Source organism: Spermophilus citellus (genome assembly GCF_964194105.1).
Source record: "Spermophilus citellus genome assembly, chromosome: 6".
Classification (NCBI taxonomy): Eukaryota; Metazoa; Chordata; class Mammalia; order Rodentia; family Sciuridae; genus Spermophilus; species Spermophilus citellus.
The window spans coordinates 36049089-36062059 of NC_138187.1; the positions used below are offsets into that span (position 1 = coordinate 36049089).

Here is a 12971-nt window from a genome sequence, read left to right on the forward strand (position 1 = left end):
TCTCCCCTTGTTGGTCAGCTCCCCCTTGAGTTGGTCAGGGACTGGGAGGCCAGGATCCCAGGACAGGTGTGCCTTTCTATGGGCTCTCTTGGAGAAACCCCACCCTCACCCCTTATCTCTTGGATTCTGGATTTCCGGCAGGGAACTAGGAAAGTAGTGACCTGATCTCTGTATGATTTTTTAATGTTTTAAAATGCCTTGTAGGAGCTGAACATTTCTCAGAGACATGCTTGCAGATGTAATGAACACCAGGAGGTTTTGTTTGGGGCTACAGTTATATTCACTCTACACAATGGCGATTCTCTTGTGAAGATTGTCAGAGATACGTTTACATGCATGCGTGCACAATTGTAAACTATCTACCTGAAGTTTGTTTTGGAAACAAAAATTTTTGATTTATGGTAATGATCGCTTTTTTGAAAACACAAAAAAGCTGTCCAACAGCAATCTCATCTGTTGGTGTTTCTTGGTGGGATGCTCAGACCTGTCATTTACAGACAATGGCAGGCACTGACCAGGATGGCCACCCCCTCAGGAAAGCAGTCCTGGCTCAAACCTGTGTGTGGAGATGCAGCCCGTGGCCATCCCTGACCAGTCCCTGGTCTCTGCAAGGAGCACCATGCCACCCACCCGCACACCCTCTAGAGCACAGAACCACCTAGAACACTGTGCCATTTGAGCACTGAGCCATGATGTTCTTGGGCATCTGGTTTTACGGCAGAGCTATTTTTATGTTTTTAAAAATGTTTTAAACAGTAGTATTTTATGGGATCGCACCCTGAGGCTTTATAGTGCAGGGCATGGCTTAAAAATTGACTAAATAAATAAAATTCTGACACATTTGAGATGGAGGGAAGGCCAGACTGGCTCTACCTCCTAGTGGGATAGAATTTACAAAATCTGTACATGGGTTTGTTTTTGCTCTAGGGAGAATGAAGGCATTTTTAAACAACCAAAAAAAGAACTTGCTACCAGAATAACTCTACATCTGACAGGACCCTTTTCATTTGCGGATGACAGTTAGGGTTGTGGGTGGTTGTCCTTGAATCCTCTTTCTGGAGCAGCATATATAAGGCTGGGGTCAGGCTCTCTGGGCAGAAGAAGCCCCATTTTTCTATAGAAAACCCCATTTTGGAGGGTCAATCAAAAACAGTGAAGATACACTAAAATAATTTGGAAGAAAATAATTTAGCAGAATAAATGTTTTATAGAAAGCATAATATGAAACCAGTGAACCAGCTAAAAGGCAGACAGAAACTCAGAGAGGTGTTGAACTCTACCACATGTCCTTCTGCACCAAGGCCAGCGCCTGGAGTGCTGTGTTGGGGACGCCAGGGTGGGCAGCTGGACCCAGGGCAGGAGGCACGGTCCTCCAAGTGCACCTCTTCCCCGTACTCCATGGGAAGCAGTTCTGCTGAGCAGTAAGGCATGGAAATGCAGCATCCTTACCTCCTCCTCCAACAACTGCCCAATAGATATTAGTCCACCCAGAACTCTGAGAAATCTGTGGTCAGGAACTTGATAAACTAGTTTTTTTTTAAAAAAAGTCACCATTTTCAAACTTACTTAACCATAGGACCCCATTTTCCCTTCTGGAAAATGCTAAATTTATTTAATTTTCAGTATTTATCCTTCCCCTAAATGTTAAATCTCAATTTTCTAACTATACAGTAATCTTCCTTATCCACAGTTTTGCTTTCTATGGTTTCCATTAACCAAAGCCAACTGCAGCTTGAAAATAATAAATGGAAAATTTGAGAACTAAACAATTTGTAATTTTTAAACTGTGTTCCATTCTAAGCAGTGTGGCACAATCTCACACCATCCTACCTTGCCCTGGCTAGGATGTGAATCAGCCCTTAGTTCAGTGTATCCACACTGTATGTGCTACCCACCTGTTAGTCACCTAATAATGGTGTCGGTTATCAAATCAACTGTCACAGTGTTACAGTATTTGTGTTCAAGTAACCCTATGCTACTTAGTGATAGCCCCAAAGTACGAAAGCAGTGGTGCAAAGGAGGCATGGGCATAAAACATGAGGGACAGATTAATTCTCATACTAAGTGGCAGTGCTGCAGGATGCTAGGAAAATACCTGGTGTATATGGGGTTTGATACTATCCACAGTTTCAGGATATACTGGCGGTCTTCGGACATATCCCATGGATAATGGGGGATTCGTGTACTTAATACAACCAACACTTTGCATTATTCATTTGTTTACATATTTATGAATAAGAACTCTTGTCATAGTTCTCTAAATGGAAGCATCAAAACAGGCAGTGATAAATAAACACGTCTTCATCCTTGCTCCAAGGCATATGGCTGTTCTCTTGGGCTGTGAGGCCTACAGGCCCTGGGTTGGCCAACCCAGTCAGGCTGCAGAGCCTTGGGGAGAAGCTCACCATTTAACTTTATTGATGGTCTTCCTCCATCCCTTCCATACTCTCCTACCCCTGGTGACTAAGTCAGGAGGCTTATGGCCACCTACGTGAGTGACACAGGACTTTGTACAGCTCAGGGCCCGTGGGGTGCCAGCTCCCCACCCATGCTGCCCACAGGTAGTCCTGTGACTCTCTGTGAGGTCGGCACCTCCTGCTGTCTGTCGGCTTTGTTCCTTCCCACTTATCAAGTTTAAACTCTAATTACACTTATCTGTGCTGAAAATTGGCCATGATCACCACTTAAACTCCTCCTAATTATAAGAAATACTTCCTTAGCTAACTGCAGGGGCTGTTTTCCCTGCTATCACAACAGATCTGATGGGCTCATTGCTTCTTCAAGTTCAGCCCCTTTTTTCCTTTGCCTTTGGACCCTCTAGGGGTGAGCAAGGTGGTGACGGTGGATGTAAAGGGGAACTGGCAACGCTGGCTGAAGGTGCGGGACCTCACAAAAGGAGTGACCTATTTCTTCCGTGTCCAAGCACGGACCATTACCTATGGACCTGAGCTCCAAGCCAATGTCACCGCTGGGCCAGCCGAGGGTAAGTGGGGCTCTGCAGGCAGAAGGCTGAGTGTGAATTGAAATTTTAGTTCCACCTGCTGGTCTGTCCTGCTGGGGGTTTTCTACCATCTCAGCACAGATGTTTTGGTCTGCAGAGCTGGGGATGCTGAGGCAGCATGAAAGTCTGGTGATATGGGGAACTTCAGCAGGTGGATTGTCATGTATAGGTGAACAAGTTCTTAGACCTTAAGCATAGAAATGTTTTGTTTTCTGGGGAAACCAAAGAAAATAAGTGAATTCAACTTTTTATTTTTATTTATTTATTGGTACTAGGGATTGAACCCAGAGGAACTCTACCACTGAGCCACATCCCCAGCCCTTTTTATTTTTTATTTTGAGACCTTCTTGCTAAGTTGCTTAGAACCTCACTGAGTTACTGAGGCTGGCCTCAAACTTGTAATCCTCCAGCCGTGGACTCCTCAGTTGCTGGGATTACCAATGTGCACCACCATGCCTGACATGAATTCAGTTTTTGAAATAAACACAAATTAAAAGTTTTCACATGTCATGAAGAAGGATCATGTAACGTCCTGCTTAGTAAACTCTTTGATCTGGTTTAGGCACTGGATAGGCACGGCATCAGAGTCAACATTTAGGAAGCACCGCTGAGTGCTGGGCACGATGCCTGCCTCTCCTCCTTTCGTCTTCAGTCTGCTGTTTTCCCATGAGGCCAAGAAGCCACCTGGAGAACTAGACACATCTCCCCACACCCTGGGAGGAGGAACCCCCAGGGCCCGTGTCTAACCATTCCTTTCATCCTGCAGGGTCCCCAGGCTCTCCTAGAGACATCTTGGTCACCAAATCTGCCTCTGCACTGACTCTGCAGTGGACTGAGGGCCCTGCAGGCCACACACCCACCACGGGCTACGTCATAGAGGCCAGGCCCTCAGGTAGGGGCTGTGGGGCCTGATGGGCTGCTCAAGGGAGGGGGTTGCAGCCAAGCTGAAAGCAGACTGGAGGAGTCTGGGACCCCTTGCCTCTTTCTCTCCTGTGTGTCCCCAGCAGGGTGGGGGCTGAGGGGCCATGTGCTGGAGGAGGGGCTTACTTCTCGCCCCCTGCTTGAGTCCTCATAACCACAGCTGTGCTATTAACCTCCTGGGCATTCGATTCATGATGCTCTAGCCCCATGACTCTGAGGAGAAGGATAATTGTCATTCTCAGAAATAGGTAGGTGAGGCCTGAAGGGCACTTCAGAAATTTCAGCTCATCAGGAAGATCCGGGATGTTTTCAGGGACTCATCTCAGGGGTCTAATGCTGGCAACCTGTGGAAAGAGCTGTGCTCACGTCTGATAATCGTGACGATCCTTATTAACAGTGAACCTGGCTCATTGTCTGCTTCACCTTTGAGGCTTCCAAAAATGAGGTCTGAGACCCATTTCCTGCCTTATCCAACCAAAGAGTTCTCTTCCCCCCTCCTTCCATTCTACCTCATCTTAATCTTGTTCACTTGTGTTTTTTTTAATCAGCATATATTGATTAAAATAGAAAAGGGATCCAGTATGATAATGCCACACAGGCAGACAGTGGACACTGACCACTCATCCCCTCTTCCATCTTTACCCACCTGCCGTGCCCTTCCAGTCCCTGGTACTCACTGTTCTATTTTTAGCTTAATTCTTTGTTTCGTCTTTCTGTCTGGCTTATTTCAGTTAACATGATGTCCTCCTCTTCCACCTCCTTTGCTGCCAATGGCAGGATTTCTTTCTTCTTTATGGCTGAATACTGCTCCGTAGTGTATAGACACGCACACCATTTTCTTGATCTATTCAACACCTAGGCTGATTCCATATCTTGGCTATTGTGATGAGTGTTGCAATAAACACAGGCATGCAGGTGTCTCTTTCATAAGCTGGCTTCATTTCCTTTGGCTATATACCCAGGAGTGGGATAGCTAAATTGTATGGTAGTTTTATTATAAGTTTTTCAAGTAACCTCCATACTGTTCTCCATGGAGGTTATACTAATTTACATTCCCACCAACAGTGTATAAGAGTTCCATTCTGCTTCAATAAGAAGGGTGGACATTATCCAGAGTGAATTTCTGATGGGTTGAGCTGAATATTACTGCTGGGAGCTGGAGGTTACCACCAAACGTGGAGAACACTGAGCAGCTTCACCATGACCTTCAAATGATTGTACAGTTAATCAAGAACATCTGAGCATGAAAACAGGTAATGTTCCAGGAATGCATTCGGGAAAGAGCTGTCAAGCCCTCTGCCGGCAGACTAAGCATCAGGAGCCATTTTAGTCTAATATTTTAAAAGGCTATTAGACCAAGAGGAAAGATCCTCAAAGTTACATCCATCACTGTGTCAGAGAAGGTTCTTTCCTCCTCCCCCAACAGCTTGCTTTTGAAAGGTTACTAGTTAGACATAACTAGTTTCTAGTTTCTAGAAACTTCCAAAGAGAAATTCTACCTGAAAAGCACCATGAAAAATTCTTTGGCTCTGAATGCATATGTTTAGACCTACTGACCTGATGGTGTGTGCTGAGCAAGACATTCAACCTCTTCTGGAGACAGATATCCCAAGTTGCTGAAGGATCGGGAGTTACTGGGGACCTTCCATGGCCACCAGGTCTCCCATACCTCTGTCAGCAGGTGGCTCCTGGATCAGCCACCAGCCCTCCACCATGCAAGAGCACCTTCAGAGCTTGATGAGGACTCTGAGGAATGTCCTAGTAAGGTCTGGGCCTCAGGAGCTGCGGAGGCTGAGGGAGAGGCAGCCAGGGACACAGTTCAAACATTTCTCTCCCCAATCTAGGGAGAGCATGTGTTCCAAAAATGGCTTGTGAGTTTTCCTGGCCTACCTTGGGGTCTGCTGTGTTTGGTTTGAGTGTGTGATGGGTTACATTCCCCATCACTGATCTCTGGCACCAGGAAGCTCTTAAGTCACTGGTATTCTTGACTGCATGGGGTGAGGCCACCCATGTCTCTTATTATTATCATCATCATTTTAAATTGAACCTTCCGTTCTGAGCTATCATAGAGCCCCATATAGTCATTCACCCTCAGGTCAATAGGGTCATGTGTTAGAAGCTTGGTCCCCAGTGTGGGGCCCTGTGGAAGCTGAGCAGTGCTACCCTCAGAAAGAGTTAATGTTAGTATCTTGGAGTGAGTGAGTTTCTACAAGAGTGAACTGTTATAAAAAGCAAGCCTGGCCCTTCTGTACTCTCTGGCTTCCTGTATCACCATGTGATCTTTTCCTCCCACATGTGCTCTGCCATGTTGTCATCTGCCATGTTGTGGTTCAGGGGTCCCTCACCAGGGCTGAGCAGACGTTGGTGCCATGCTCTTGAATTTTCAGCACTGTGAGCCAAAGAAGGCTCTCTTCTTTATAAGGTACCCACTCTGAGGCATTTTGCTATAGAAATAGAAAATGAACTAATGAACAAGATTCATGGATAGAATTAAGGAGATCCATGAACTTGAAAGGCTGGGGAAACACATTTTAATCAACATCTAACTGAAATTTAGCATTTCTGTCAGTTATGAATGGAGGTACATTAGTTTGTTAGGATTGTACTAAAGTACCACAAACAGGGTGGCTTAGACAACAGGAGCATATTATCTCGCACCTCCAAAGGAGGATGTCCAATCAGGTGTTGGCAGGACTGGTTGCTTCTCAGGTCTTGAGGAAGGCTCTGACCTCTGCTTTTCTCTACCTTCTGGTAGTTACTGGCAATCCTGGGGGCTCCTTGGCCCAGAGATGCGTTAGCCATCTTTGCCTTCCTTTTCACAGGGCCTTCTCCCCATATGTGTGTCCCCATCCAAACCCCTTTCTAGAAGAACTCTGGTCCATATTGGATCAGGGACTTGCCCCACTACAAACTCATGTTAACCTATTATGTCTGTGGTGACCCTGTTTCCTGACCAGGCCATCCTGAGGTTTCGAGGTCATGATTTTGACTTGAATTTGTGGTTTGGGGGAGGCATAGTTCAACAGGTACTGGCAGGTGGGTAACCTCCTGAGTCACAGCAGGACCCCGACACTATCACAGGACACCCAGTGTTCACAGATCATTTCACTCCCCATGACTTTGAAATTACAGTTGTTGGTTGACTCTGCTAAGCCTTCTTAATCAATGAGCTTGTGAAGAAGCATAGACTCCCGAGTTGCCCTGGGACAACGGTGGTCTCAGGTCATCTAAATCCAGCTTCCAAAGAGCCACATAGCTAAACAAGCAATGCAAAGAAAATACCCACAGTCCACCCCCAGCACTAGCCAGGAGACAGAGGTCACCAGGAGCCTCCAATGCCTCTAGGTAACTGACACATTACCTGTGTCATTGGTTTCCTTTTTAACTTTATGCAACTAAAGCTATTCTGTAAAGATATCCTTAAGAGTCAAAGGAGTACACAGAACCAAGGACAGGTTAAGAATCCTGCACTAGAAAACCAGAGTCCTGCTAATGATTGCCTCCCCACTAAGTATTATCTCCTTGCTGCAGAAGTGGCCAGTGGCTACCTGGCCTTACAAGGGCTCCAGAGATGTTCTATCCTCAACTGCATCATGACGACATCCTGGCTATTTTGCCAAATGTTACCCCTGGGGAAGCTGGATATGTGGGACCCCTCTGTATTATTTCTTATAACAACTTCATGGGACTCTCCAAGGACCTCAGAATGGAAAGTTCAATCTAAAATGATGATTATAATAATAAGAGATGTGAATGGCCTCACGCTGTTCAGTCAAGAGCCCCAGTGTCTCTTTGAAAAGAGCTTCCCCATGTCAGAGATCAGTGGTGGGGGATATAACACATCACCAGACAGACACAGGGCCTGGCCTCGGCATCTCCGCTCTCGTGACCTCACCAGGACACTTCCCCCCAAATGGTGAAGTCTTGGTTCTCACACTTGCCTGGGGAGCCGATTAATTTCTCCTCAAGTTGCAGGTGCTCATTGTCCGCCCTCATTCTGGAAGCAGGATGCCTGCAGGCTAGATGCAGTTTCCAGGCCTGGGGAAAGCAGAGCTCAGGAAAACTAATTGGCTTGTTGCTCAGACTTCACGCTGGGCCCCAGCCTCCTGCAGAAGCTTCTGATGTCAGCTGGAGGTCTGTGCTCAGCGGGGCTTGTGCCAGGATGTGAAACGGACCCAAGGGGACCAAGACATGACAAGAAACTGACCTGGAAGACACCATCTTTCTCAATGAACACTAAAGATGTGCTTCCTCTTCTGTTTTGTTACTGGGCATTTGAAAGCGGTTGCCTGTGATTTCCCCTTTCGGATCATTAACTGAACCTGAGCAAGCTTCTGGGCCTGAGGTTTTTCCTTGAAAGTTGTGAAAGATGCCCCTCCCTCTGCGACTCAGGCCAGCAGCATCTCAGGGTGGAGCACGAGGCTTTATGGATTGCCAGTGTTTAAACACCTCACTGGTGCCCGGGGGCCCTGGGTCTCAGCTGTCATCGATTTCAGGCCTCATTACACAAAACATTAAATGCTGTATCTTCTCATTTTGTCCACCAAAGCTCTCCACTGAGACATTCTCCAGGCAGGGAGTGGTCTGTGAAGGCACTGCAGGCCCTGGTTTTATTAGGAGAGGCCATGGCAGAGCCCTCCTGCTGGCATCTAGGAAGACTGAGGTCCTTTGTGATAGGAGCCCCTGGGGTCCAGGTGGCCTGCTTGGCCTGATGTCTCCTCCCAGCTACATCTTTGCTTGCCCCACGGACACAAGAAGTTCACCAGCTCTGTGGCTGCTGCTCAGGGGGTAACCCATGGCCCAGACAGCCTGGACAGATGGCCGTCAGCCTCTCCCTCCTCTGTCCATATCCTCTCACTCACCCCTGCAAATTCCCAAGAGGTCTCCACATCGCAGAGACACAAATTGAACAACAACTATTGAAACTAGCATCAGGCTGGGACACTAAACCCCTCATCTTTGCAGGGAGGGTGGTCCCTGAGTGTAGCCCCAGGACACAGCCATCAGGCTCCGCCAGGCTGGCCAGCCAACTGGGTCACTTCTTGGCTGTGCCCGAGGTTCCTCTGGAAGGCAGCAGCAGCCCTGCAGTGGGCAGATGCAGAAGATTTATTTACGCAAATTATTCCAAGGCATTTTACTGTGTAGATCACGAAGCCTAATTTACATATTTACACAATAGACTGGAATGGTACTAAAGGAACTATAAATATATTTTCCTCTCCAGAGCAGCCATGAAATACATATTTAGGACGTTCCCAGTGCAGGCAGACTTTGTTTTGCCTTTTGCCCAGATGATATCTCTGGCCCAGAGACCAGAAGTGGGGGCTGTCCACTTTAGTCCTCCTGGGCCCTTCCCAGGTCCCTCCTCAGGTCTTTGGTGATGGGCCTTTTCAATTGAATCAGAAGGATCTGAAGGTTTGACACCCACAGAGGTTTTAAGCCGCAGAGGACACAGCTGAGGCTCTGTGTCAGGCTCCCACCGCTGTTCCCCTCTGGTGGCCAAGTCCATTGACAATGTGTCAACCTCTGACGCCTTTCCAGATCCTTCCCCATCACAGGCCAGGCTTCGCGCACAGACATGCATCCTGTCCCTGCCTTGAGTAAGCTAAAAGGTAAACACCTTAGTTTTGTATCTAAGCCCCACCTGCCCCAGTTAAATTTCTGACCTGGCTCAACCATTTATATAAAGAGAAATGGCAGCGTTTAAGAAATAAACAACCAACAGGCCTCCATTTGCTCAGAGCTGCGGGCTGACAGTCAGGTTGTTGGTTGTGTGAGTTAATGGAACCAGAAATCTCAGGCGGTGACTGACAGTGTCATTCAGCGTGGAGACACTGCTTAATTGTCCATGAAATCAGACTTTTGTATTGACATGGTGTCTACCCTAGTACTTGCGGTGCGCAGCACAGTCCCGGGTCGTTGGAGGGATACATTCAACGACGTCCCCTAGGATGGGCTGCGCTGGGCTCTGACTCAATTCAGAAAAGAGGAGACCATGTGTCCGGGCCCATCAGGACTTTGGGAACAGATGTGCCTCCTGCCATTGGTAAGATGTCAGCACTGAGAGATAAACGCGGACACATTCTGTCTGCTAGGAACAAGCGTAGTCTCGGAGAGCAAAACCTATTTGTATCGGAAAAGATTTCTTTTTCTGGAATCTTCCATATTAGCCACTTCCCTTCTTTTAGCAGACAAATAGCACAAGAACAGAAGCAAAGACAAACATCCTATGTTCTTTAAAGAAAAATCATCCTGTTGAGCGCCAAAGCCATACACGTCGTTGCTCGTTTACTAGTTTGCTCTCTTCCTGAGGTTGACCAGGTGTAGGCTTGTGATGACCGTGGGGCTTACGTAGGGTATGTGCTCAGTGGTCCCCCTGCTTTCTTAAGACTGGCGGTGGGATGTGCCAACAGTGACTCAGTAACAAGACTCTGGGAAAGTGTTCTTTCCCAGGAAAGTACCAGGAAGAGAAGGGTGGGCCCACCAGACAGGTGGGATGAGCTCACTGTACTGCGCGCACCTCCCGGGCTTCCCCAGACACCAAGTGGAGGGGTCTGGTCCGAAGGTAGATATTGCCTCAGGAGGTTTAAAGCTCTGGCCCCAGCAGGAAGCTTGGCACTGGGATCGGTCCTCTGGGGATCAATACAGGAATCAATTGCTTAAGGGATCAATCATCCAAATCACATGGGAATCAATCATGGAGCAGTTGTCCAAGGATCAATCATCTGAGGACCAATTATCCAGGGATCAGTCCTCTGGGAGCCAACTGCCCCGGCATCATCCTCGGGGGTCTGCTCTCCAGGGTCATGACCCCTCTCCTCCAGCCATCTCCGTGATGGCGCCCCAGCAGCTGGCTGAGTCAGGAGGAGGGCCAGGCTGGGATCTCCTGTGCATCTCGGGGTGAGCCGCACCTGAGTGACAGAGTCGTCTGCTCTGTGTGCCTGGGATTCTCTCCCAACCTGCTGTCCTCTCCAGGGTGATTGAGTTGAAAGTCCAGGCACCAGAGTCCTCCTGCTACATGGAAATCAACTGCACAAATCTCATTATTGCTAATAGTTCCATAATGTTATTTTTCCTGCTAATTTGTAGAGATACTTTTCTCCATCATTGATTTATTGAGATATTTAGTAACACAATACAAATGAGAAAAACAACCCACAGTTAAGAAAGAGTGGATGTGTTAGCAACTGCCAAATTTTTCGTTTCTACTCGTGATCACGGTGTAAATATTGATGTGGATAAATAGCTCAGTGAATTATAACTGAAGTATAAAATGCTGAACAGGCTAATTTTGGAAAAGCAGAATTAAGCAGAATAAAAGTGAACATTTTCTTCTATTAATTCAGAAAGAAATTATCCTGGTATGACACGCCGCGCCCCCCCCCCCCCATTTCTGAGTGTAAATGGATCACTAGATAAATCGTTCAGTGTTGAGATTCTGTATCAATATTTCAAAATGTTTCTATAAAAAATGCACACACTTCCTAGAGCTATGATGGAGCACTTAAAATAAAATGTGGCCTCCAGGTGATGGTGGAGGAGGGGATCATTTTTCTCCCCTGGCAGTCACAAAGCATTAATGCAGAAGGTACTGGAAAATCCCACTCCAGAGGCGCCTGGGCCTTGGAGCACTCTGAGGGCATCTTTCACGCTCCTGCTGCCTTAATTTCAGTGGATTTAAACAATACTCGGCTTATAAGTCTGTATTTTTGTCTTTGGTCTCTTATAGCATAAAATTATTTTTTAAGAGGGAAAATCCTTCCACAATTGAATCCACATTCAAGGCCCTTGGAGCAGTGACTTGCTTGTAATAAGCACTAAGTGAAATGGTGTGTCATTACCCAAAGCCTGCACGGTCGAGGCCCCAGAGGGACCCAGGACACGAGGATGGGTGGGTGAGTGGGTGGATGGATGAGAGCGACAAATACTTACTGAACTCTTGAAAAACTCAAGAGCCCTGTGATATAGACAGACAGGTAAATGTGATCCATGCTCTGGAGACCCGTGGACAGGGAGCAGCCATCCCTTCTTAGAGTGGGGCTCAGGGTCGGTTCAGGGTGGCTTCAAAAAGGTGAGACTGAGAGGGTGACAGGGTCTTGTGTCTTCCCCTTCCCCTGCCGTAGACTGTGCACTGAGAAGAGAAGTCCCTTTTGACTCCCTGAGGGCGAAGCAGGGCCTAGCCACAGAATGGGCCTGGGAACGTCTGTGAGTGAAGGAGGAGGGTGGAGGTCCCCAGGCCCAGGAGAGGCTGTTCAGAGTAAACTGCATCCAACCACCATGGCATGGGCCAGCTGCAGTATTCTAAGTGGAGAAAACAAAATAAAACACAGAAATCTTAAGCTAGAGCTTGCCATTTGGATGGTGTTCCTGGTAATGGGTGTCTCCATGAGAAGTGACCATAAATGTGGATATTTAGAAACAGATCGCCACTGTTCCTCCTTCCTGCCTGTTCTGGGATGTGTATCTTTAAAATCATTCACATCTCTCCTTCATTAACCTATGACTGTAAGGACTTAGTTGGGGCAAACTATAAATCCTCTGCAAACAGAGACTTCCACCTGGCAATCTCCTCCTGTTTACCGTGGGGCTGATCCATCCGAGCATGTCTGCGCTCCAGCTTCGTGATGCGCTGGTTTTCAGATCGCCCTCGGGGCCCATAAAGCTGTCAGCGCGTGGGCATGCATATTCAAATGGGCCTTTCCTCCACAGATTTCCTGCTATTTAAAGTTTCTCATACCTGTATCTATAAAAGAAAATATAATTTGTGAAGGATTGCTACTTCAAATGAACATTTTGGGCTCTGAGCCCACCTTTTAGCAAACAACCTCCTTAGGGAGTGAATTTATATTCTATTTTACAAACACTCATGTAGTGCTTACTATGTGTGAAGCACTGTTCTAAGCAGTTTATAAATAATAACTTGTTTAATCCTCAAGGCAACCTATGATGTAGGTACTTTGTTATCACCATTTTACAGATGAAGCACAGAGAGGTCAAGAACTCTGCCTAAAGTTACACAGCCAGTGAGTGGGGCCAGGCTTTGCTCCAA

General features: G+C 47.1%; 1 protein-coding gene across 2 annotated transcripts in view; it reads left to right on the plus strand.

Annotated features, from left to right (window-relative positions):
- The window catches only part of SDK1 (sidekick cell adhesion molecule 1), a 901672-nt gene that overhangs the window by 861467 nt on the left and 27234 nt on the right, over nt 1-12971 (plus strand). For both annotated transcript variants that reach the window (XM_081298615.1, XM_081298616.1), the window contains 2 exons: nt 2822-2983; nt 3768-3893. In XM_081298615.1, the coding sequence (XP_081154741.1) occupies nt 2822-2983; nt 3768-3893 (288 nt within the window). The remainder of the gene's footprint in view (nt 1-2821; nt 2984-3767; nt 3894-12971) is intronic.